This window comes from Dermacentor andersoni, chromosome 7 (genome assembly GCF_023375885.2).
Source record: "Dermacentor andersoni chromosome 7, qqDerAnde1_hic_scaffold, whole genome shotgun sequence".
NCBI lineage: Eukaryota > Metazoa > Arthropoda > Arachnida > Ixodida > Ixodidae > Dermacentor > Dermacentor andersoni.
The window spans coordinates 73,988,594-74,014,736 of NC_092820.1; the positions used below are offsets into that span (position 1 = coordinate 73,988,594).

A 26,143-nucleotide genomic window follows, 5' to 3' on the forward strand; every position below is an offset into this window, starting at 1 on the left:
AAAAGGCACTGGGTGTAGCGCGAGAAGGACCCGTGTTGCGGAAAGTCCGATGTCGGCACCGGACGCCGATGGTCTAGGAATCATTGCGAACCTCAACCACCGAGGCCCTCCACGTGGCGCGGATTCGTTACCGAACTAATTCAGCCCCTCAAAGTAAATTTGCCAGGGAAATCGGAAAGCATCACATAAACACAACATACAGACATGATAGCGTCAGAGTTTCATTTGAATATGCCAGGAGACATTATTCTATTTCGAGTAAACTCAAACACGAACCTCTTTACCCAGCGCGGCGGCGCGCTCGGTTCCTTGAAACACCACCATCGCGCTTGGCTCCGCGCATCCGCGATAGAGCGGCGGTTGCCGGGAAGGGTGACAAGCACTCGGGGATCTCTGAAATTTACGGCGTTCCACTTTTCAAGGCTAAACTGAAGCTTCCTCGAAATATTGTTCCGAATGCTACCAATCACCTACTATTGCATGATTATAAAGATTACGCCTCTAATCTTGAACAATTATGCATTTATTCTGCAGATACCAGGCGTATGGGGACGGAAAGGTTTTGCTGGGGTACTCCCAAGTGAATGCTTCCGCATTAAAAATATGTTACTTGGAATTTTCCTTCTCTTTAATTCATTAATCCCCCCAACCGGGCAGATATCTGCCGAATGTTTAGCATTGAAATGGCGTTTCGCTACAGGCCCTCAAGCGGCTCCAACAGGGCGACCCAAGGAAGAAAACCGTAATCGCCATCGGCGGGATCGGTTACAGCAGCGCACCCGCCTGGAGGCAGTACAAGGATTCGATCAAGGAAGCCGCGAATGTTGGCTCCGGGATCGACACCGTGATAGCCATTTCCTCGGTCAGCGACTGGCTCGAGGAGATGTCCATGTGCAAGACCCTGCCCCCGACTTTCATCACGGCCTCCAACAAGGACTATCCGTCTCTGGTATACGAGCGATATTCTTGTGCTAAGTGCGTCCGCAGATGTCGCTTCGTGTATTCGGACTATAACGTCGTCATAACACTCCTCTTCAGGCCAGGTTGCCAAACAACACTCGAACCCATCACCTTACCGGGGCCGGAAATTCGGTACTCGGAACTAAAACCTACTTGATCCGCATTCTTAGAACGTGCCTGAACCCGAACCGAACCTGAACCGAAGAAGAATAAAAGACACAAGAACGGTTTCCTGTTAGGAAACGAACTGTTCAAGCATATTTAGCTACGCAGAGTCGACAAATACCGATTAAGCTAAACTAGACAGCTTTCCGTGGAGAGTCGACACGCCATATTAGCAGCCACCTCACAACATGGTTTGTGTGCCTAAGTCAGAGACAGGTTTCAAAGCATCGGGAACCGCGGCCGAGCTCCGCCACATTTGTTGTGCGCCGTGTAGCCCGAACGATATCTCAGTTATGGTTGGAAAATAGCGGTTAATTCGTTAACACGGTCACTTCCAAGGCCCCCAGCCGCACATATTGAAAAATAAGTTTGGCGGCAGAACCTAGCCAACCCTTCAGTCGCGGATATGACGTCACCACAAAAAGTGCAGTCTAAAGGCACGCGGTAAGCCAATCAGAAGGCCGCTACCTGGTAATTTTTGCATCCATTACCACAGTGCACCCTGCAGCTTGTATGTCCTGGAAAGTGACGTCGATAGGTGTATATGATATGCCAGCTCTGGCATCGCGCTTAATAATCCTAATTTGCGCAGAGTGTCAAATATAAACTGGTTTTTGGCTTCTGTTAGCCTGTCATCCATGTTTTGTGTTTAAAATAGAGCCTCGGGTGTGGATACTCTCAATGCGACCGTTCCGCTGTACCAGAATTATTTCTTTGTGGTAATTAAACACGTTTGCGATGCCGCTTTTCTCTAGGCCTTCGCCCACGACATTGCATTTAGCACATGAGGCGCGGGCTCAAAAACAAACAAAGGTGCCTAATTTTGCGTACCAATATTCTGTAGATCTGTTCCGCCGCAACAAATAGCGAAGAACGCAATAGTACGTTGTAGGGACTGTCACATTTAGGAAATTACAGTATTTGTACTGGTCTTCATTTTCATTTAATATCTTATAGCACGAAAACTCCACCAAAATACAATAGTACCCAACGCCAAAGAACGGCCAGCGACCCTAACAGACGATTAAGCTGTGAACAACGTTGGGCTGCAGATACATTGTTCTTAACGCTTCGTCTTATGCAATGATGTTCCTTTGCGGTGTTTGGAGAACAAAGGCGAAGCTCAGAGAAGCGTTCTGCTCATTTGACCTTGCGACAACTAGAAATACGCGCGAGTCCGAATCACACATCCCGAAAACGGCGCTCTCGCAATAAAGGAAGCCAATCTCGAAGGGTATGGGTGGGTGCCCTGCAAGAGCTGGGAGAGATCGCAGTAGCCGTAAACACGTAATGGGCGCCATGTTTTGGACATCACTCATTAACGAGCAATCGCACGAGCTGTAATGCATAGTCAAATTACTACCTGCTGTCAATTTTGTTAAACTGGCACGTTCGCACTGTAGGTCATAAAGGGAGTGCGGACACTTTAGGTGAAAATCACGGCCCTCGAAAAACCAGTAAAATTACGAGCAAGCCTCTTAGTGCGCTAAATAACTTAACACAATAGATTTTACATCATATTCGGTATAATTACCCAAGAGGGGTATGTGTCACCACGTCATCACGCAGAAGGTTGTCACGTGGGAGCAGTAGCTCGCGACCATCTGGCACTCACTTCTGCTCGCTCTGCTGTATGTTGCAGATCGGGCATCGGCTCGCGCAATGAGTAACAGCCTAGCAGACGACCGAGAGCCAGAGTGAGTTCGAAATGCGGTAATGCCTGACTACCGCGCGCTCGCCTTTTGCCTGATGATGATGTGGACATTAAAGAACTCATGGCGTAGAGAAACTGTGGTGCTAATTTATTTAGAACTTCCCGAGGCTTGCGTGTACATTTCCTCGGGTTCCGAGCTCCAGGACTTTGATTTAGCGCGAAAAATGGAACGTCGGAAATGTTCAATCTGTATCGCTCTAATTGCAGACTGCGCGAACACACCAATACGTGGTGTCTGAAACGTGGCGGCCGTGACGCGTACCTGGTGCCACAAATATTTCCAGCGCACTTAATTCGAAAAAAAAAATCGCCTTCGAGATATGGCCTTGATTATCTGACGAAACCATCGCTGTGGCGTGGAGTCGGGCATGAATTTGAAATTTGGCTTTTCATTAAGACACGTGTAAGGTCGTTCACCATTCTTTGATCAAAGGAGCATACAGAAGAAATATCGTGGCCACTGCGCGCACGACATTTGTGAGGCATGCGCGATTCATACGGGATGGGGGCTTGCGTCGGCGCACCATTTGTTGTTGTGTCACAGCAAAGCGGTTAACGAGAGAGTTCCACGAAGATTTTCGCTGGGGGGCGTTGTATGATTGCATGGTCGTTATTGAATGTTAGCCATGCCTGTAAAAAACGTCGCTGAGTTAGTTGGTGCATTGTATTTTAAAAAAAGTACAGCCAATAAATATGCACATAGGAAACATGCAAGACGGCAGGCAAGAGGCTGGTCACCCATGCCAGCCACCGTCACAGCCTGTGTCGGCGCCCCGAAGTAACCACACACTGCCGTCAGTGTAGCATGCAAGCACATCTGTCTGGACTTTTTAGAAGTACTGTGTTCGGATAAATATTTCGCGCAAGGAAGTAAAAGCACCAAATATGGTGATGTGTTCGCAAGGTCTTCCGTAGATTTCGAGTGGTGCCAAACTAAACCAACTTTACTTTCCAGGCTAGTGAAAACTTCTTTATACACGTTCAATGTCTTCATTGTATGACTTGCATTTGGACACTTCTGCGAAGGTTTCTTTAAGAGATATTGTAACTACATAGACTGTTTCTTTAAGAGATATTGTAACTACATAGACTGTTAGATCGTAGACTTGTCCGTTTTTCGGTTGGATTTTTAGTTGTTGTCATGTGTTCACAAGATTTTGTTCTCCGTTCCTTTCAGTGGGTTTACTTGGGTTAAACTTCCTATTTTTTAGCCATGCTTCCCTACTGACTTAGGGCACACTGGCGGAGCAACTCAGCGTCTGGGTTTTGTACCTTCAAGCATGTACCTGCGTCCGCTGCGGCTTCGAATAAGCATCAGCTGATAGCGCATCTGTTGAGCTTGTATATTGTGGTGTGTCGTTCGCGCTAAGTGCCATTCGAAGAAAGCACCGACTAGCCTACTTCCAAACTATCGTGAGTTTTGATGATGAAACAAGCGCAAGAGGGGACACAGAACTCAACAAAGGCGATAAGGGAAAGGTTACAACATCGTTAAATACCAACTAGCCCGCTCTCACGCCTTTTGAAGTTTCGAAACTGTTCCGCTTGATGGGGACGCAAACGAATAATACTCCTTCACAAGTGTGGTATTTGATGGTTTGAACGAGGCGCGTGGGCGTTATCGCTCGAGAAAACAGGAGGAAGAACGAACTGGGCTGGAGCTGTGAATCTAACCGCTATGCGCCGCAACCGCTGTTGTAAATATAACCTGTAAATAGTTTCTGGTCATGCTGACTCGTCCTTCCCGTAACATTGTGGCGGAGCTCAGTCCTCGCAACGGAGCTCTGAAACAACCGCGCAATCGTCTTCTCAGCCATGGCTTCCGATGGAACCACCCCGTCGCCACCTACACCTGCGGTGCCAAGCACAACGTACATTACGGTTCCTAGTCTCCGTGATCCTGGAACATTCTCCGCCCAAAATGACGTTGACGACGACGAATGGCTCAGCATGTATGCGCGTGTTAGCCAAAGCCACCACTGGGACCCTGCCACATGCTTGCCAATGTGACCGTTTACCTGGAAGGAACACCGAGTGTCTAGCTTCGCACCCATGAGATCGAGCCCTCCAGCTGGGACACTTTCAAAGAGCGGCCTCGCGACCTATTTGGCAACCCGTCAGGTCGCCAACAGGCTGCGCAAAGAGCTTGCCGCCCGTGTCCAGTCGTCGACCGAATCGTGTCTCCTACATACAGGAAGTGCTCGCGCTTTGCCGAAAAGTCGACGAGCACATGACCGAGGTTGACAAGGTAAGCCATATCCGAAAAGACATCGCGGACAACGCCTTCCATTAGCTCGTCTATAACGGCGTTCATACAGTGCACGTCATCGAAAAATAATGCAGCCGCTTCGACGTAGCAGAAGCCACCGCGGCGTCCCAGAATTTTCCTCGCTTTCAAACACCTCTACCACGTCCTCTTGCTCCGCTCTTACCGCCACACGACCATTTCAAGAGAACGTCACACGTATCGTTCACCGTGAGATTGAAGCGGCGAGTTCGTCCCCCCTTCATCGACAACTCCCTGATGGTACCTTTCACCAGCCGGCCCCTACCATTTTCGTTATTCAAGCAGTTGTGCGACAAGAAAGTGCAGACCTTGGCATCCCTACCGCCTGCTCTGTCTCCCGACCTGATTCGGCGCCCATTCCCATTTCCACGACCTGTAATGACCAGTATTTCGCTCCCAGACCATGCAATCCTCCTGAATGGCGAACCCCAGGCGACGAACGATCTGCTTCCGCTACCACCTTGTTGGTCATGTATCCCGCCACTGCCGCACCACCTGGACGGCGCCATATTGGAGCTCATTCCCTGCTCCTCGCCCATACACCGACGCTCGCCGTTATTCACCTCGCCGTGTGTGCCCTACTTCCGATACCACTGACAGCCGCTCCTCCGTGCGATCGCCGTCGCCTGAGCGCCGTCGCTCCCCGTCGCCCCAAGCTCGCCGCTTTTCCTCACCAAACCGACGGATGGAAAACTAGGCCGTGCAGCTCTCGGAGGTAGTGCTGCATCCCGTCTTCCTGTCCAAATCCTCCGTTGACGCTCCTCACCAACACGAACCTAATTGAAATAGACGTACGTGGTGTTCCGTTGACGGCATTAACTTATACTGGAGGCCAAGTGTCCATAATGATCGCTAAACTATGTCGTCAGCTCAAGAAAGATCTTACGCCTGCCATCACTCGAGCCGTACGTGTCGCCAATGGCGCCACTGTTGCCGTCAGGGGTACGTGCACTGCTCGAATAGGAATTGCTGGCCGCCGAATTCCAGTCCTGTTCACCGTGCTCACCAGTTGCCCTCACGACCTAATCTTCGGGCTCGACTTTCTGACGATGCATTCTGCTCTCATCGACTGTTCCACCGGTACGCTGTGCCTAGAGCTTCCTCTTCTTTCAGACGTTCTTCCCGAACAACCGAACACCCTCTGCACTACAGCGTTTGTTCACTTACCTCGAAAAGCACTAACCTTCGTCGAATTGGACTCAATGGCGACCGTGCCTGATGGCGACTATGTCGTCGCTCCTATTCGTGATGTCCTCCTGGCGCGCGACGTCTTTGTGCCACACTCCGTCGTAACCCTTGGCGCTAATCGGATGTCTCCCCGTTATCAATTTGGCGTGACGAAGCAAGTGTTACCTGAAGGCATAGCGGTGGCCACGCTCCGGTCAATAACAGACGACCACGCCACTGCTGTTGCATCCGACGCGTCTCCAGATTCTCCTGGTTACCCGCAGGATGCCTGGAACCTCGACGGACCATTGCGTCCCATGGTAGCTCCGGACCTAGCAGCTAACGTTGCAGCCGCCCTATATCGCCTTTTTCTTTCCTACCGCGACACATTTGGCACTGTCAATCGAACACTTGTTCAGACGTCCCTTCTTAAGCATCGGATAAACACTGGTGATGCTCACGGCGGACCGTATCGCGTGTTAATGGCAGAGAGGCAAGTTATTCAGCAGGAAGTAAAGAAGATGCTCGCCAGAGGCATTGTTAAGCCTTCTTCGAGTACTTGGGCGTCGCCGGTCGTGCTCGCCAAAAAGAAACATGGCACATGGCGTTTGTGCGTTGATTACAGCCGCCTAAACCGAATTACTAAAACGGACGATTAGCTTTAACACGAATTGACGACACTCTTGATTGTCTTCACGCTGCCAAATACTTTTCGTCCATCGACCTTCGATCTGGCTATTGGAAGTTTTCCGCTGATGAGCAAGGCCAACAAAAGACCGCTGTCACCACTCCAAATGGCCTCTACCAATTCAAGGTTATGCCGTTCGGTTTACGCAATGCCCCCGCCACGTTCGAAAGGATGATCGACTCTCTGCTTCAAGGTTTCAAATAGACAACTTGCCTTTGTTACCTCGGCGACGTCCTTGTGTTCTCTGCTACATTTGACAAGCACCTTGAGCCCGTCGCAGCTATCCTTGACGTCTTCCGCAAGACTTGGCTAAAATTAAACTCATCGAAGTTCCACTTCGGACGCCTACAGATTACAGTGCTAGGCCATCTTGTCGATGCTTCCGGAGTACAACCCGACCCGGAGAACGTTCGAGCAGCAGCGGCTTTTCCCGTACCTCAGCCTGTCAAAGACATGCGGAGTTTTGTGGGTCAACACCAGGAGGCAGATTGCCTCTCTCGGTACCCAGTCGAAGACGTGACCTCTACGTCTAATACTAACACGGACACCTGTGTTCTCTCTGTTTTTCCACTGCTCCACGTCGCCGACGAGGAGCGCCGTGACCGGTCCTTGCATATTATCATTGGCCGCCTCGAATCGTCACTTGCCGACAGTTCCCTTCGCTTATTCACACTTCAAGACGGCGTACTCTACCGCCACAACGTTCACCCCGAAGGCCCTGCATTGCTCCTGGTGATCGCTAAACGCCTTGGCTTGGCTGTTCTCCACGAACATCAGGGCCTCCCCCCTGCCGGTCACCTGGGTGTGTCACGTACCTACGACCGGATCCGCCGACGCTTCATTTGGCCAGGGATTGCTCGCTCCGTTCGAAGATACGTAGCTGCATGTAAGAAATGCCAGCGACGCAAGACACCATCGACGCTCCCGCTGGGTACCTTCAACCACTCGACATTCCCGCGGAACCAATCTTTCGGGTTCGTTTGGACTTACTCGGCCCTTTTCCTCTTGCTACCTCTGGGAGCAGGTGAATCACTGTGGCCACGGATTACGCCATGCGCTACGCTATCACCTGAGCGCTTCCTACAAGCTACGCCACAGATGTCGCCAATTTTCTTCTACGAGACGTGATTTTATTACGTGAAGCTCCGCGACAACTTCTGACAGACCATGGCCGGACATTTCTATCAAAAGTTATCGTGGACTACCTGCAGTCCTGTGTCACGAGGTATCCACGTCAAAGCATCGCAAACAAATGGCCTCACGGAGCGTCTCGATCGCACTCCCACAGACATGCTCGCGAAATATGTCTCTGCAGGCCCCACTGACTGAGTCCTCGCTCTACCGTTTGTCACATTTGCTTATAATTCCTCGCGCCAGGACACAGCCGGTTATTCCCTATTTTTCCTTCTGCTCGGCCGAGAACCAGCACTGCCCCTCGACACAACCCTCCCTGTTCACGCTGCACCGACTAGTGAATATGCGCTTGACGCCATCGCCCGCTGTGCCCACGCAACGGAAATTGCCCGTGACCGCCTTCTGAAGTCCCAAGAGAGTCAAATGCGTTTGTGCAACCGACGACACACAGACGTGCACTTCCCGCATGGTTCTTTGGTGCTTCTATGTTCTGCATCGCGTCAGGTCGGCCTGTCAGAAAAACTGCTGTCTCGTTACACAGGCCCATACCGAGTGCTTCGTGCCGTGACTCCCATCCCCTACGAGATCGCCCCTGACGCCCCATCTGCTTCCTAGTCCAGTGATATCGTGCAGGTTACACGACTGAAGCAGTGTCACCCTCCCAGTGATGACATTTAGACGCTCCGTGACGTCGCTTCTGCCGCCGGGGAATTATACTACACGTGTGTGGTATTTGATTGTTTGAACGAAGCGCGTGGGCACCATGACTCGAGAAAAGAGGAGGAAGAACGAACTGGGCTCGCGCTGTAGAACTAACCGGCTAGCGCTGCAACCGCTGTTGTAAATATAACCTGCAAATAGTAGCGCGTCTTTCTGACTCGTCCTTCGCGCAACAATACAAATTCACATACATGCCGGCACGTCATCATACAGTGAACGATAAATTGTGCAGAATATATGGACGTTTTTTTTTTTGTCGAGCTACAATAGACACGCACACAAAACAAGACGCTTACGAAGATATACATCGTTCCTTACTCATTTATCTACTTACTGGTGACTTCCGACAACACACACAGAAGCGTCACAAGAAGAAAATATTTGTTTCTGTTGAGAAGTCTTCAATGACTTCGCTTATTTTGTCAGCTAAATTCAACCTGGGCTGCCAAAGGCAGTCATATCTGGGCTAGTTGGTTGCTTCGGTAATCAAGGGCTGTATAACGTAAAAATATTCCAATATGTTTTTACTTCAGTCTCCTGGCGTCAAATTTGCGTAACCGCTGTCGCAAGCATCGGGCGGTCCCCCACAGGGTTGTCTGAACAAACCAATGAAATACTCCCCTCGTTCATAGGAGGTCACTTTTGTTTGCTTGAAAAAGGAATAACATTGTCTGCACTGAGTGGCTTGTCTTGTCTAATTGTCTCACAAGAGGCGAGGAGCATGCTCAAGTGAAGAAGCATTCGATGGGGCCGAGCCACTGCACTGAATATCTATAACCGGACTAAAAGTGTGGTGCCGGCGTCTGCGATTGGTCCTCTTTCTCTTACTTAGCTTGCGGTGGTTTGTCGACATTCGCGGCGGCATGCAACGAAAGGTTAAGAATGACGCTAAAACGGAGACTCAGCCAAGAAGAGTTGGCAAACCGAAGTCGTAAACTTGCCGAAAGTTCTCAAAAACATTACACGGCCACGCAAAAAGGCTTATTACACGCAAATAAACCCATGCTTTCCAGCAGGGGCGCGTAGCCAGTGCCTCAGCGATCGGCTGCAGCCATCTTTTATTCCTTTCGGAACGGGGCAGCCTGCGGTTATTCAGAAAAAAATTCAATTTTTTTTACGGCATATTATTGCATCTTTAACGCGTACGCGTCACTTCGACGCGGTAAGCTTTAGCTGTTTTGTCACTTTGCGTGAGAGGCAGGTGAAGTGGGAGCAGCCCGAAAACATTCGACCAATAGCCGAGGGATAATGGCAAAAAGGGGTCGAATCAGAAATATTTATTTTTGTTTTGTTCGGTCAAATTACGCATAATCAGTGTGTACACGTCATATCAGATGCGGTTTCGTGACGTCGCGTGACAGACAGGAGAAGTGGTGGTGGTCCAAAATAATTTTTGACCAGTAGCGGTAGGCTGATTGCAGGATTGGAATAGAAAACTTTGCAATAGTTTTACATTATAGCGCCCCAACATGCGCAATGTCTTTCTCCTTTTGCATTTACAGGAAACGTGACCAGGGCTCCCGGGAATGTAGGCGCGTAGGCCGACCGTATAGGTCACAGTAAGAACCCTCCATTCGGGATTGCCATTTAGACTAATGGCGTAGCCAATGAATGGGCCACCATAAGCGCACCCCCTCCCCTCCCCCCCCCCCCCTCAAAAAAAGTTTGTGTGTTACTGTGCAGTCTTGCCAGCCCCCTCAACCTTTCTCCCCCTTCCCGTGCCCGGATAAATTGGTGCACTCCCCCCCCCCCCCCCTCGAAAGATAGTTCCAGTTAACCCACGGCCATACATAGCACAGGCTCGTCAGTTTGATGATGTCCAACGGTATTTCACCTTGGTTGGTAAGTTTTAGAATTGGGGATCCAAGCGGCTTGGGGAGCCAGAAAATTGCAGGCCCCAAGTGCGCATGCGCATAACCCACGGCAGTTTCCCGTTTTTGCGCTCGCGTTGACCAAGACCCTAAAATAAAAAAAAAGATATCGTGTTTCCCTAAGCCGTCTTGGGTCGCTGTTGTGGCTTTGCCTGTCTTAAATAAGCATACTTAATTCTTATAACTAATACCACAGTGGTTAGGTTTATTACACTTTACTGTGTGCCCTTTATGCTCAAAAATACATTCTGCTCGTTTTCACTTGTCAGAAAATCTTTCTTCTTTCTTGCTTTCAGGCACCATTTTATCTTTCCCACTGCGTAGTCCCCAACGCAGTCTGCATTTGACCTCATTTTCGAACTGCTGCTCCTCTAAACCCAAGAGCAGCCTACACAACTTGGCTTGAGAACCTAGATTCTTAGGTCCCCAATTATAAAGCTCTTTATTATCTAATGCATAAAATATGACGCTATGCGGATCTGAAAGAAAAAAAATGGAGGATGCTTGAGCTTCGCCTTTAAGAGTGGAACGCGATAGCATTCAAAGATCCCTGACTTCCCAGCTTCCCGGCAACTGCAGCTTATGTAACCGTAATGTCTACCGGGAAACTCTGGCGGAGAGCGCTATGCTTGAAGACGAGCTTTCCGGTGGAAGAGCGGACTCTTGCGTGAGCCGCTATGCGGAGGAGGCGAGCGCAATATGGACGTGTTGCAAGGTACCGGGCGCGCCGCTTTATGGTCTTTGAGATTTGCGGGCGGAAATGGGGTTCGTGGTTTTTCTTAGTTTTCGCACAATGGAATTTTGTTTTCTCGCATGTTCAAATTAGAATCCGACGCTGAATCCCGTCTGTTGGTTGCGTGTGAGGTGTATTTTACGATTTTTCTACGCATTTTGCCTTGAAAATTGAATTATATCCGTAACTTCGTTGCTCCACATGGAGGGCCTGAGGGCCTGCGTCGTTGGGTATGCGTGGTTCGAATTCATTTTTCCTGAAACGATGTCCGACGCTAGACACCTGCCGCGGGACACCGACGTCGGTTATTTTGCGATACGGTGCCCTTAACGCTAGCGCGTTATTATTTCTTCATAGTTCTTTATCAGACATCGCAAAAATACCTTTTCCCAAGAATGTATGAAAATGTGAGACAAAGTGAAACAGTTTTGCCGCCACGGCATGTAAGACCCACTTCCATATTTAGAGTTTCACAGCGACCATCACAATTGTCAGTATACGTGCATTCTCAAGACGAAAGTGTGAAACCGACGCTTCACTCGCAGGAGCGGCACATGGAGCTGGTAAATGAAGCGAGTAACAGCATCTACGGAAACAAGTACGTCGTGGTGGGCCTCTCGCTGGAGATGGGTGCGTTGATGTACCACTTTGCGGACGACCAGGACAAAGCCCTGACTGGAGGCTCTCTGTACAAGCAATGCATGGCGGCGACCCTTGTGCCGCTGGATATGGTATGAAGCCACCGGTTTGATAAAATTGTAGAGCTTTGCTGCAACGCTGTCTCCCGACCGGAGCAACATCCCTGTTTTTTAAATCATGCTATCGTTTCCTACCCAATTCAATTGAGCGGCCTTGAAGCTAGCGTCTACGAGAGCTGAAAGTGTGGTTGTTCGGCCAACACCAAAGTCGTGACGATCGGCCATCTTTATCGAAATGTGCCCTACTCAAAAGTCCTCAGAGAGGCAGACATGTGGAGACTTTTTGCTGGGGAATGTTGAGTCCGTTGCTGCTCAAATTGTGTGTTTGCCTACAACCGCGGAAGACGGCGCAGTGGCCGATACAGAGTCCGTAATGGCGAAGCGGGAGTTTTGTGTCCGTCAGTGATTGGCGGCCAGGCCACTCGGGCGCACGTAACAAGGTTTGATGCTTCCCATTCTGGCGTCGGCGCTCTTGCAATTTTGCCAGCGACACTAGACCGTAGCCAGTGCCAGGGTCGTTGACGACGGCCCAGCCATGAGCACGAACTTCAGGATAACTAGCTAATGGATAATGCAGAATATAATGAATTCTGATAAATAAAGTATTGTTACACATTAATCTGTAGCCGCTAAGGCGGCATCTTCCTCCCCGTACCTCGTCCCTCTCTAGTGCGTAGCTCAACTTAGCAAGAACCCTCCGGGTCAGACGTGGTGGTGAAGCACAGGATAAAAGGACATGCACTGCGGAAACCAAATGGGGAAAATAATATAAAAGCTTTGAGGACACTTAAGCTTCGCCTTTAAGAGTGGAACATGACAGGGTTCAAAGATTCCTGACTGCTTCTCACGCTTCCTGATTACTGCAGCTTATGTAACGCCAACGTTTATAGGGAAACACTTGCCGCGAATGCCACGCAAGAAGGCGAGCTCTCTGGAAGAAACGCGGCCTCTTGCGTGGGCCTATCCTGGAGATTGCACACCGCGTAAAAAGGAATACCATTTTGACGTTTCTGTTAATTTGCACTATTAATATTTATGTCTGAGAATGTTCGACATAAAAGGCATGCGCTGTCGGTCTTTTCTTTCACGACATTTATTTGTGGGCTGTCATTGTCAAAATTCGGAGGAATAACTTTGTCAAGAATGGAAGACAAAGTATGGGCAACTTTAGTGATAGAATGCTGTGGCATTGTAACCCGAATATACCGCATGTCATATAGCAAGGCGTGGCATATACATATACCTAAATATATGCGAAAATTTTCACTCACGGGTAACTCCGCCAACGTCGACATCCCATTTTCGGCGACACGGTGCCCTTAACGCTATCGCGTTGAAATGCAGCACCGTTGCAAAAAAAAAAAAAAAAATCGTCATAAACACGTTTCGAACTGAAGACCACGCAGCCATGAGCCCAAGGCTTGCGCTGTGAACGAAGAGCGAGCATATTCGGGAGCATTTATCTGCTATGGCGTAGCGCTGCTCGCTTAGAGAAGAACGCAGGAAGGCGCGTCCTTCCTAGCATCTGTACTCCATTCCATACATAGCAGTCGAGGCTGCGGAGGCAAGAGGCTTCTTGCAGTGGCTTCGTTCGCACTTGGATGTAGTTCGATGTTTTGGGACCGCAATTGTGCGCAACTGTTTTCTTTTTTTTTATTTAGATAGGCTCAGCATTGAATGAAACAAGTTTTAATCCTTAGAAACAAACACACTGTGGGGTACGGCTGCTAATACGTTGTTTTAAATCATACTTATTTTTCTAGTTCTTTTCGTGTTTTTTACTTGCAACCCGCCGCGAGGTGCCTCACGTGCGTGCTCGCGCGAGCGAACGCTGTTGGCGCATAGCGAAGCATGGACGGAACGCGCGGAGTGAGAACTTTTCTTGACCAAACTTCCTGCGTAGCTTCCACAACGTTGACTACTATGTATGGAACAGAGTATATGGAAAGGCCGATTCTGAGAAGCAAAAGTCGCCAGGTATCTCTCTCGCAACTCATGCATGTATGCAAGAGAGTTGGACACCTTCGAGAAAGACGGTCTTGGTGTAATGATGGGCATATTACATGAATTTGCCCAGACTTCCCAATTTTGGCTTCAAAACGGTTTGTTGCTGCAATGATTGATCGTTTCTCAACCAAACATGCAACATTTTGCAGTATTCGTACAAGTGCGCCAACCTTTATTGCCTTGCCGGGGTTACAAAACTGAGATAGCTCGTAAAATGAGAAACCTAAAGCTCTAATTTAAACCCGCAAGAACACGTCTGAAGCCCTGGGCACGAAGACATACATGAACGTCCTACCTCGGGGATCCCTTGGCAGCGGAACGATCGCAGCACCATTCTGACAGCATTTTTGTACGAAACTGGAAACTCGCTGGTGTACGCGGCTCAGTTCTTATCGCGTAGCGCTCCTAGCCACGAAGTTGTGGGCTCGATCCTTGGCCCCGGTGGTCGCATTCCGATATGGGGCGCAATGCGAAAACGCTTCTGTTTTCGCTAGGGAAAGCTAGGTAAATGATGGAGCATGCTGTATTAGAATGTGAAGGCCTCTGCCCAGTGGTCGATTCAGGAATCACTGGCCTCCTTCAAGCACTTGGGGTTCAGCGAGAGCAGGGGGAAAGTGAAGGTGTCCACAGTAGAGATTAGTAAGAGGCGATTGGAAGATTGGATAAGAAACACGCAATGAAGAAGAAGAAGAAATTTTATTAATGAATGGTCCGGCAGTTTTTTGTTCTGGTAGCCTCAGGTGGCGGCTCGAAGTCCTTGGACTCGGGTGGCATGTTCGGCTTGCCGGACGGCCCAGAGCTGGTCTGTCACGCAATGAATAGAAGAATAATTGTGAGAAGAGGAGGGTGCCGACAACAAAGCGAAAGGTAAATATCAAAGAAAAAGACTAAGAAGGCAGTTGAATAACGCGTGACACTACTACACATTGACGTAAAGCTTGGAAAAGAAGGACGTTCAAGGTGGCCCTTCGTCGGATTTCGCGGGTGATCGGGAGAGCGCATCCACTTCAACATGCTTGCACCCGGCCGGATTGGCAAATGACGCGAATGTCGAATTCTTGTTCACTATGAGCCCAACGACCGAGGCAACCAGAGGGATCCTTGAGGAATGCCAAACAGCAGGGTCCGTGATGGTCTGCTACAACGTCGAAAGGCCTGCCGTACAAATAGGGGCGAAATTTTCCTAACACCGAAAAAATTGTGACGCACTCTTTTTCCGTGACCAAATATTTCGCTTCCGCCTTCGTGAGGGCGCAGCTTGCATACGTAAACACATACTCAGGGAACTTGTGTTGTCAGGGAGCTCATGCTTGTGTTGCCCCAGAACTGCATCAGGACCGACACCACTGGTATCTATATGTATTTCGCTTGGCGTAGCAGGGTCCTAATGGTGTGGCGCCGGTAGTGAATTAATTATTCGGCGGAATGTCGTAAAGGCGTTGTCGCAGGCTGGTGTCCAGCGAGAAAGGTCGCTGGGGCCAGCGAGAAGCTGCATAAGGGGGGATATGATTACGGCGAAATTTTCGACGAAGCTACGAAAATAGGAAGCCAAGCCGACAAAGCTTCTAAGTTCTTTGATGGCAGAATGCTTCGAAAACTCGGCAACAGCACGCGGTTTTTCCGAGACAGGAGTAACGCCATCTTTAGAGACGACGTGGCCAAAGATAGTGAGCCGGCGAGTTCCGAAGTAACGCTTCTTCAGGTTGAGTTGAAGGCGTGCGTTTGTAAGGCACCGTAAAGTTGCGCGTAAACGAGTGAGACGAGTGGCGAAAAAGGGGGCGAACATGACGGTGTCATCCAGATAGCAGAAACGTATCTTCCATTTGAGGCCACGTAAAAGGCCCTCCGTGATCCGCTCAAAAGGTGCGGTCACATCGCAAAGTCCGAATGGCATCTCTGTTCATACAGGCCATCCGGTATAAAATGCGCCGTCTTCGGACGATCACACTCCGCCATAGGGACTTGTCAATATCCGGATAGCAAGTCGAGGGAAGCAAAAAATTCGGCACCCCGTAAGCAGTCGAGGCCGTTGTCTATACGGGGAAGAGGAGAAACATAATTGCGAGTAATCTTGTTGAGGAACCGGTAGTTTACACATAATCTAATTGAGCCCTCTATCCTTTTTAACCAGACCAGCAAGAGGTGGCCGCAGGCTACAAGAAGGCGCGGTGGCTCCGCTCTGAAACATGTGGTGAACTTGCTCTCTAACGACATGACGCTCCGCAGGTGACACACGGTAGGGACGTTGTCGCAAAACAGCCTGAATTCCAGTGTCAAAAGTGTGGAGAACCGCATTTGATCTGCCTAGTTACGCTTGCGGCAAATCAAATGATGTGCGGAACTCTGGTATAAGGGCAAGAGGCTGAGCCCGTTCAGCCGGAGCGAGATCGTTGTCGATGGAGTGGTGAAAAAAATCCGAGAGCATGGCGTCGGGTGCAAGGTGAGGTGTCAGGACATTCAGTTGATGTGTTGTCTCAGGCTCTGGGAGATCGAGGGGCACAATAGCATCAGCGTCTGCAGCTTGAACGTCGCCAAGCGTTTCATTACGATACAAAGTCAGGGGGCCTGAGTTGGGATTGCAAATATGTAATCCAGGAATACTCATTATTATTATTATTATCCTGCTAAAGCGCGAGGAAGGAAGATGACATTGACATAATGCGGTGGCGCCGAAGCATGTGGGATGACGTGAAAGGAACGGTAGCATTGGAGACGGTCGTACAGGAAGCAGGGAAAAATGACGGCACTCTGAGGCGGGAGGACAACATCCGCGGTAACGACAAACTTTCTATCACCAACGGCCGCATGGGCACAAGGCGTCTCACAAAATGCAGAAAGTTAAACCTGAGCACGCGCGCAGTAGAAAACGTTGTGATAACATGACGAAAAATCCCACCCAAGGATCAGATGATGGGAACACGAAGCCAGCTCAAGAAAGTGAACGCTGTAAATCACGTCATGTATGAGCCGCCCGGCCACACATGCTGCAACAAGTTGAACATGTCATGCGCTCGCAGTATGGAGAGAAAACCCTGTAGGTGGCATCGTCACTTTACGGACTTGCGCGAGCTATCCCCTCAGGTGCAGATCGTGGTGTGCACGGTGCCGGAGGTGCCTGTACGTGACAGTCACGTACAAAGGACCGTAGTGGCTGCTAATGAGGTGATATGGAAAATGAGCCGACAGAAAGGCTTCCAGGTTGTCGAAGTAAACAGAGAAGTGAGAAGGTTTGGTGGTTTTCGACAAGGCGGGATACAGTTCAATTACAGGCTTGCGCGAGAAGTAAGCTGCTGCTTGCTGGTCGCGGTGTTGCTCTTTTAGGGGGCCCACGGGTGCTCAGGAGGCCAGAGTAGGTAGTAATATAGACGTTCCCCTAAGGAAACCTCAATATACCATCGCCCTCAATAACAGAAATAGGAGGAAAGCAAGAAAGAGAGCTCGCCATGCAATAGGCTAAATAAACACGCAGGGTGGCAGAAGAAAGGAAAAGTGGGCAGATGTTTAGGAGCAGTTACATAGAGAAAAAATAGGGGTGTGTGCGGTTACAGAAACGTACCTTAGAGACTCTGAAGAGGCGCCAATGAATGAGAAATATGTTTGGGAAGGGTGCAAGAGAACTAAGTAAGAAAGAAAGCGAGGGGGAGTCGGAATGCTCATCCATCAGGGAGCCGCCCCCCCCCCCCTCCCCAATGGATAGAGTAAATTTCAAATGTCAAGAGATTCTTTAGTTATCAAGTACATGAGTGGGAAAAAAACATGGCTGGGCGTTACGTATTTGTGGACCGGAAATAATTGCGCAGAGAAGAATAAAGAGTTAGTCGACTGTATAAGTGCTTATATTAATGGCTTCGGGAATGATGCTGAAATTATCCTATGAGGTGACGTGAATGCCCGCATACATGATTTAAATGGCTATACCGACAACAACGGGAAGTCAATGCTAGACCTTTGGGAGCAACATAACCTCGTTATCGTGAGTACAGGGTGTAAGTGTGAAGGGCAGATCACGTGGGAAGTGGGAAACCGGCAATGGACCATTGATTACTGTCTGATGAAAGAAAGAATTCATTATATGTTGAGAGAAATGGTCATTGATGAGGAATGGTATAGCAGCATAGGAAGTGACCATAAACGTATCATTTTAAAAATGGGATATGTAGTTGGGAAAGAGCAAGGGGTGCAAAATGGCCCGTCCAAATTTGAGCGCTAAACAAATAACAAATATACTCACTAGAATCGAGGAAGAAAATTGCAAATTGCTAAGTAAGGGTGGGAATAAAGTGAGCTGCTAAGTGTAATAATGACAGAAATACGCAAAGAGAAACAACATGCTCGTTGGAAAGGAAAAAAGATACCGAAAACCTGGTGGAACAGAGAGATACGAAAAGCGATGGCAGAGAGACAGAAAGCATCCCGAGAGCACAGGCAGGCAAAGAAAGCGCAGTCGCCGCAGGATGATGTAGCCAGTAAACCGAAAACATACCTGGGGAAAAAGTCTATGGTTCAAATACCGGTGCAAGAAGAGATAAAAGGTGAAAAGGAACGTTGGTTGTCGGAAATACGTGAGAAAAAGAAGGCTGCACCGAGAGTATTTTGGAACCACATCAAATTATTAGGCAGGAAGTCAACAACAATACACCAACATATCCTAGACGAAGATGGAAACCAATAGGAAGGGAAAGCGGCCTTAAATTACATCCGAAAAATAACAGCCGAATCTTTCGAAGGCAATGACGAGGTTGTATTTGAAGAAAAAAAGAGCATGAAAGAGACCCAACTGGTGATGGAAATTTCAACTGGAGGAAAGCGGAAGATAAAATTCCTAAGCGCACAGTCATAGGCCTAGACAAGGCTCCCATTAGACTGATTAATGAACTAGGACCAAAAAGTAAGGAAACTCTGGTGAAAGCAGTGGGAAAACTTTAAAAGATAGACGAATACCAGACAGTTGGCGACAAAATAGGATGAATTTATTTATGAAGGTAATGGGGAGAAAGACAGAAATCACTCGTATAGACCACTGACCATTACATCAGTAATATACAGGCTAGCAATGCAGGCAATCAAATTAATGCTGCAACCATGGGCAGAGAATAATGGCATTTTGAGAGAACTTCAGAACGGCTTCAGAATAAATAGGCGTTTGGATGATAACTTATTTGTTCTTACTCAGTGTATTGAAATGTCAAGAGTAAAAAGCAGACCGTTATATGAGGCCTTTTTAGACATTACAAGGGCGTATGACAGCGTAGAGCGCAACACTTCGTGGAATATTCTGGAAGTCTGGCTTAGGTGACGATTGTCGATAGCTTTTGAGAGAGATTTACCTGGAAAATACCGTTTGCGCTGAAAAGGAAGAGACGAGGAGCGAGGAGAAATTTGATATCAACAAGGGACTGAGGCAGGGGTGCCCTTTGTTCCCACTGCTGTTTATGATGTACATGGTGAGGATGGAGAGGGCCCAAGAAAGAAGTATTCCCGGGTTTAATCTCTCATACAGACAGGTGGGTACAGTAGTAGAGCACCAGCTTCCAGGTTTATTTTATGCGGACCACATTGTGTTGCTAGGTAACAAGCAAAGTCATTTGCAACGTCTGGCTAATATCTGTGGACACGAAGGCAACAATTTAGGTTTGAAATTTAGTGTTTGAATATCAGGTGTTATGGTATTCAATGAAAACAGTGAACAGACAGTGGCAATACAGGGCCAGGGAATACCTTGGGTAAGAGAATATAAATACCTTGGTATATGTATAAACGAAGGCAATAGATATGTGGAAACACAAGAAAAAAAAACAATAACAGTAAGCGGGAAGAGATACGCAGCCATAATGAAGCACAGAGCCCTATGAAGATACAATAGGTACGAGGCTCTCCGGGGTATGCTGAAAGGTGTAATAGTACCAGGACTTACTTTTGAAAATGCGGTTGTTTGCTTTAAATTAACGTCAGGAATCGATGGGAACCAAAGGTCTGTGGGTCGCCTCACATTGGGCGCTCACGGGCAGACTACAGATGAAGCTGTGCAGGGTAAGATGGGCTGGTCTACTTTTGAAGTGAGGGAAGCTCACAGTAAATTTGATTATGAAGAACGATTGAGGAATATGGAAGAAAGTGAATGGGCTGGGTGAGTGTTGAAGTATCTGTACAGGAAAAACATTGATTCACAGTGGACGAAAACAACTAGGAAGCTTACCAGCAAGTACGCGGCTTGTAGGGTGGGCAACAAAGAAACAATGAACGTCAAGCGGAAAGTCAGAGAGGCTGAAATAATCTCATGGGTGGCGGCAATGGAAAAGAAACCTGCCATGAGTAACTACTTAAGAGGAAAAAACGAAATCAGGAAGGAAAAAATCTATGATAACTCAAAGGGAAGCTCATTACTTTTCAAAACGAGATCAGGATGCCTTAAGAACACACACCTATAAAACGAGGTATAAGAAGGAAGAAGAAGCATGTGCTTGTTGCGGTAAAAGTAGGGAAACGATGGAGCATGTTTTATTAGAATGTGAAGACACCTGCCCAGCGGTCGATTTAGGCAACACTGACCTCCTTGAAGCCCATGGTTTCAGCGAGAGCAGGGGAAAAGGCAACATGTCCGCAATAGAGATTAGTAAGGGGCGATTTGAAGATTGCAGGAAGAAAAGTAGGGAAACGACAAAAAATGGAGACGTGCAAAAGCAAGGTTCGCAATAGTGGGTCAGAAAATGTGGTGGTGGGAGATCATAGCGGGATTTTTTTCGTCTTTTCCTTTGCAACTTTGGTAGAACATTAGGCAGTATAATAGCAAAAGCTTGGTGGCGCAACCCATCACCCCTTTCCAAAGGTGACCCTCATAACATCCATCCAGCCATGGAGTGGCAAACCTCATGGCTCGCTACGCAAATAGCGGCACCAGTGTCCAGAACCACAAGTGTCCGTACATCTTCAACTGACGCTTCAATAGCTTATTTTGTTATAGCGCAAGCTTGACACGGAAATAGAAGGCACATCTGACACACAGCGCTAACTTGCTCTGCACACGGCGTTGACGATGAGGGTGACTATACCGCAAGAATCCCGGAGTACGTGAACAAAAGAGCCCGTTGAACGAGAAATGAAGTCGATGAGGCGACTTCAGTGGAGGTAGGTATGGGGACCCCCGGAGCGAATTTATATATTTTGCGTAAAAGAGTGTCGATCTTATCTGATTCTGATTTAAGGAAATGTAGATACGGTGTTGCGAATGTAATCTTACTGGTAACGAAGGCCTGGATCAAGCGGAGAAGTTCGGCCTCCTTTAGTCCGCCATGTTTATTGGAGACTCGCCCTAGAAGGCGCCGGGTGTGATTGAATGTGGTGTGGAGTGTATGTAGGGTATACGTGTTGAGCCGGTTGCTTTGAATGTGTAAACCGAGCACCCGGAGCCTGTCCACTCTAGTAACGCGGATGTGGTTTAGGATGACCTGTATAATAGACGTGTTTTCCGCCCCCCGCCCCCTCCCCCCCCCCCCCCCCGGTGGCATGGCAGAAGTAGCTCGGATTTTTGAGGGGAGCTTGCGAGATTCAAAGCCCCGGCATGAGCCACGACGGCGTCTGCTGCGGCCTGTAGAGTGTCTTGAATCTCTCCATCGGAGCCTGGCTGGGAAGAACGAAAGCTATCGAGCAACTTCCTTACGCACGAGCTCCTTGATGTGTGGCAGGAGCACACTGCGGTTGCCGCCGATGGCCAACGCGGCGAGGGAATCGTCCGTTGACGTCTGCCGCCGAGCTAAGACGCGTTGCTTACGAAGTTCGTCGAAGCTCTGGCACAAGCTGACGAGTTCAGACGCTGTGCGCGGGTCCCTAGCCTGCAACATCTGAAAGGCATCACGGTCTGTGCATTTAAAGATGTGCTTGATCCTCTGTCGCTCATCATGGAAGGATTCACGCGCCTGCACAAGTCAATGACATGTTCGATGCAGCTCGTTGAAGTTCTCGCGCTACTGCTGCCCGCACCTGCGTAGACGCTGCTCAGCACTAAGCTTGCGGACTGCGGGACGACCGAACACTTCCGGGAAGCTCATATTGAAAGTAGCCCAAGTGGCGAAATCAGACTCACGGTTACGAGACCAAGGGCCGATTTCACAAAGCTTTTCGTTCGTACGTGCTCTTTGTCATTGGTCTACCGCCTTCGCTAATGAGATGTCCAGCACGAGGATTGGCTGGAATTAGCTATTACGAAGAAAACAAACGTAGCGTAATAGCTTTTTGCGAATGCGGGCCCAGATTTTTGCGACGTCTGCTAGTTCGAACAGGATGCTGCCTAGTTTTTGAGCGTCGTCCCACTTATAGTGCGCGCTCACCCTTTCAAACGACGACTGCCAATCTGCTACGGCATGATCATCTGTGCCAATAAAGTAAGCGGGATTGCGCTGGCGCAGCACATTTTTTTTATTGTACCCTCAAGACCGATGTATTACAGAGGGGAGTGGGTAAAACATATACAAGGAAATAACAAAGCAGCAAAAAATGGTTACTTAATTATTACAGAAACATTGATTAGTTAATTGTACCCGGGAGTGATGATGTCTGATAAGGCCGAACGAAACTTTGAGTTGTCCTTGATTGCGACAACTGCGTCGGGAAGGTGGTTCCATTCCTGAGAGGTCCTAGGAATTAATGATTCGCCTCAGGTTCTGGTGCGGCATTGTATGCTTCCAACCTTTTGGCTATGATCAATGCGAGAGGAAATATTGATAGGAGATGACATAAAATTATCGTGCGGGTAGAAATTGTGGAAATATAGTTTATGAAATAACGCAAGGCGAAAGCACTTACGCCGGGCTGGGGGAGGAGCAAGTAGCAAAGAGTTTTTCATGGCAGTTACGCTTAATTTGCGGTTATAATTGCTATGAATGAAAATTGTGGTGTTGTTTTGGATTAGTTCAAGTGATTGAATAAGGGTTTTGAAGGTGCAGGTGCCAGATGGATGGGGCGTACTCCATTTTACTCCTAATAAGCGTTTTGTATAGGATTAATTTTAATGATGTAGTTGCAGAAAAAAATTCGGCGATGATAACCTAGCATGTGGTTAGTATTGTTAAATACCTTATCCATGTGCAACAACCAGGAAAGTGACGAGGTTATGTGGACGCCTAGGTATTTATAGGAGGTTACGACCTCTAGGGGAGTATCATTAAGGTAATCGTTCGGCGGAGGAATATTGGTGCGAGTTACACGCATAAATTTACATTTAGTTACGTTAAGTTGCATTAACCATAGGCTACACCAGTTAGAGATAGCGTTTATATCGTTTTGTAAGAAATTGTTATCATATTTGTCCGAGTTTTCACAGAGGATAATAAGGACATCTATCTCCTAAAACGTAAATATTAGAAAAACACTTCGTTGGGCAAATTGTTAACGTAAATTAAGAAAAGAAGAGGGCCTATAATTGATCCTTGGGGCACACCAGAGTCTACGGGATTAAATGGGGACATGTGATTGTTTGACACAACATACTGTGACCGATTAAGGAGAGAATGTTCAAGCCATGCAAACAGGTTAGTTTGCATGGCTTGCCAAGTTTACCAAGTTTACCAAGTTTGCCAAGTTTAAATAGAAGCAATTTATGACACACTTTGTCGAAGGCCTTGGCGAAATCAAAGAAAACACGCTGACCGGCGGAGATTGGGCCACGCCTTGCTGGGTGGCGTTACCAGGCATTGTCGGAGTGGCAGTGGGCAACGTCCAGCTTGTGAGGTCCAGGATAGGTTAGGAGAATACCCGACACCTCCACCACTTTGATAAGGCCATTTATTGACGGCAAGCGACAGGCGAAAAACCAGTGCAGTCACAAGGGAACAACGGTCTCGGCGCCGACAGCTCGCGCTCTGGCCTCGCGCCTTACATCGATGATAGCGCCCCACAGCTTGCTTGCGCCCTGTTCTTCTCGTTCATTACACTTGCAATGCAGGTATGCAGGTATGCAAATAACCTAAAACGCGTCACGTATGAGGCGTGCCGTCTCCATTCTCGCGCCACACTCTGGACACGTTGCGCCTTCTGGAGACGCAGTCACGAAGTCCTCGAGTCACCAATGGCACATGCACTGTGACCCCATTGGACGTCAAAGAGGTTTATTGAAGAGCAACACAAACTCACGCGAACGGCTCACATCTTAACACTGCACAACCTTCGGGATCGGCCTAGATTTTTAGAGAGTACTATCTTCAGGATCGGCCCAAATCTTTGTTGGATAACTGACATAGAGAATTTTAGCGCTTCCGGTATTCCGGTAAACGTAAGCGGTCTGGTCGTATTAGCGGATGGGCAAGGTGCGTACGTGAACGGCCTCATGATGCAGCCAGCGGTGGGGCTGAGCCCGTGCAGGTAAGCACAGCTAATATATCAGTAACCAAGTGTATTTTACTTTGGCGCTACTCTAAATTTCCTGCAACAACACGATTACGCCACTGGTGAAAATTTACGCCAGCAGTGAAGTAGATTACAATCGTTTGCTGCAGTATTAGTTCAGTGTTTGTCTAGTTGAGCATTGTGCCATCAGGTGGCTGCACCGTGCAGGGCGCAGACCCTAGTGCCTCCGCTCAAACGGTAATACGACCAGTCCGCTTGCAGTCTGCAATACCAGAAACGCTAAAAAAAACTCTCTAATGTTATTCACAAGAAAACGCATTATGTCACAGGTGCACTTCGAATTTTCCAGCTGCATCGGTGCCAGAGAAGACTCCTTGTAATTTGTTCTTAACCAAACAGCGGGCCAGTAATCGTACGAAATGGGTAATCGGCTCTATGACCTGCGCAATGCAACCTCGGTGCCAAATTTGATTGCGGACGAGTCAACGGTTCGGCCGGAGGAGGGTTGCGTACCAGGCCCTCTAATTTACGCATTGGCGGATTGGCTCGAACCGCCATATTGGCACCTAGTATAATTGCCACCCTCTCCTCTTGCATGTGTGCAATACAGCCGCTGCAAAGAGAACGATGATCGTTCCGTTCAAACCGCTTTCCCGTGGTGTGCACTTAATATTTACTCAACATTGACTCTATTTTTTTTCTTGGCGCCACAGAAGACATACACGATGACGTACCAACAAACGTAAAGCGGCACAGTCAGTGTAAGCCATCGCCTTTGGCGGTGGGCTTTGTACGACGCACGAATATATAGGGTAAGAAAGGCTGCATAGCAAATGAAGCGCTTCTTTTTTCCTGCAGGGTTGCGAGAGTGGCTCAAAAGCACACGTCAAGGACACCAACATTGCGTACGGCGCGGATACAAAAAAGGTGGTCCTAGTCTTCGACAACGACGTTACTGTTGCAGAAAAGGTCAGTCTCTAATGTCTGCGCGCGTGCTCGGCGTGTGACGGGTGTGCTGCCTGCGCAGATGAAGTACGTTTTGGAGAAGCAGCCGCGGAAGCGCTTTGCCTGGCTCTACTTCAACGTGCACATGGCCGACTTCCTGAAAAGGTGCCAGATGCCCCATCCTTTCGCGCCAATCCTTGTACTGCGCAAGAACTTCAGCATCGGCAACAAGCCGTAGCACGGCAATAAATGTGGCTGTGCGCGCGCTTCGCCAGTGCGACTGGCGCACGTGACCGCACTGCATCTGAGCGACGCTAAGTAGTAGGCGTCGCTGTTTTAGCGTCAGAAGGCAACGGCGCACTGGAATCTCCGCATAGACCTCTTTTTTTTTTTTCATCGGCGCCGCCATATTGCGTAGGCAGTGGCGCCATCTATGGGCAGTCGTCGTGCTGGCTCGGGCAAACGCTCCGTGTTGTATGTCACTTATGCGATTGGAGGCAGCGTTTGGTGGTTGTTTTCCGACTCGTACCGTCTCTTTAGTGTGAAGTGACGTCTTCTACGTCGAAACCAGTACTGTAAAACATACTGACTCATGTACAGACATACTGACAGGATTTAAGTCGGCATGACAGAAATTTATGCGCCGTTGGGATGGCCGGAGCACTCAGCCCGATGGGAACGCGCGTGTTCGATTCTACAATCAGCCTCGTAGATCA

The 26,143-nt window shown here is 48.7% G+C and overlaps 1 protein-coding gene across 1 annotated transcript; it reads left to right on the forward strand.

The window, feature by feature from the left end:
- Positions 1-801: 801 nt before the first annotated feature.
- Positions 802-26,143, forward strand: LOC129385478 (uncharacterized). Its single transcript, XM_055072114.1, has 4 exons — positions 802-949; positions 11,985-12,170; positions 25,341-25,451; positions 25,510-26,143. The coding sequence occupies exons 1-4, from the start codon at positions 884-886 to the stop codon at positions 25,663-25,665; spliced, it is 519 nt and encodes a 172-aa protein (XP_054928089.1). The 5' UTR covers positions 802-883; the 3' UTR covers positions 25,666-26,143.

Excerpts from the sequence above, each read along its gene's own strand:
- LOC129385478 (XM_055072114.1), top strand. The coding sequence starts at position 884 with ATGTCCATGTGCAAGACCCTGCCCCCGACTTTCATCACGGCCTCCAAC. Across the intron at positions 950-11,984 it reads ACAAGGACTATCCGTCTCTG|GAGCGGCACATGGAGCTGGT; the intron begins GTATACGAGCGA and ends CTTCACTCGCAG. Across the intron at positions 25,452-25,509 it reads ACGTTACTGTTGCAGAAAAG|ATGAAGTACGTTTTGGAGAA; the intron begins GTCAGTCTCTAA and ends CTGCCTGCGCAG.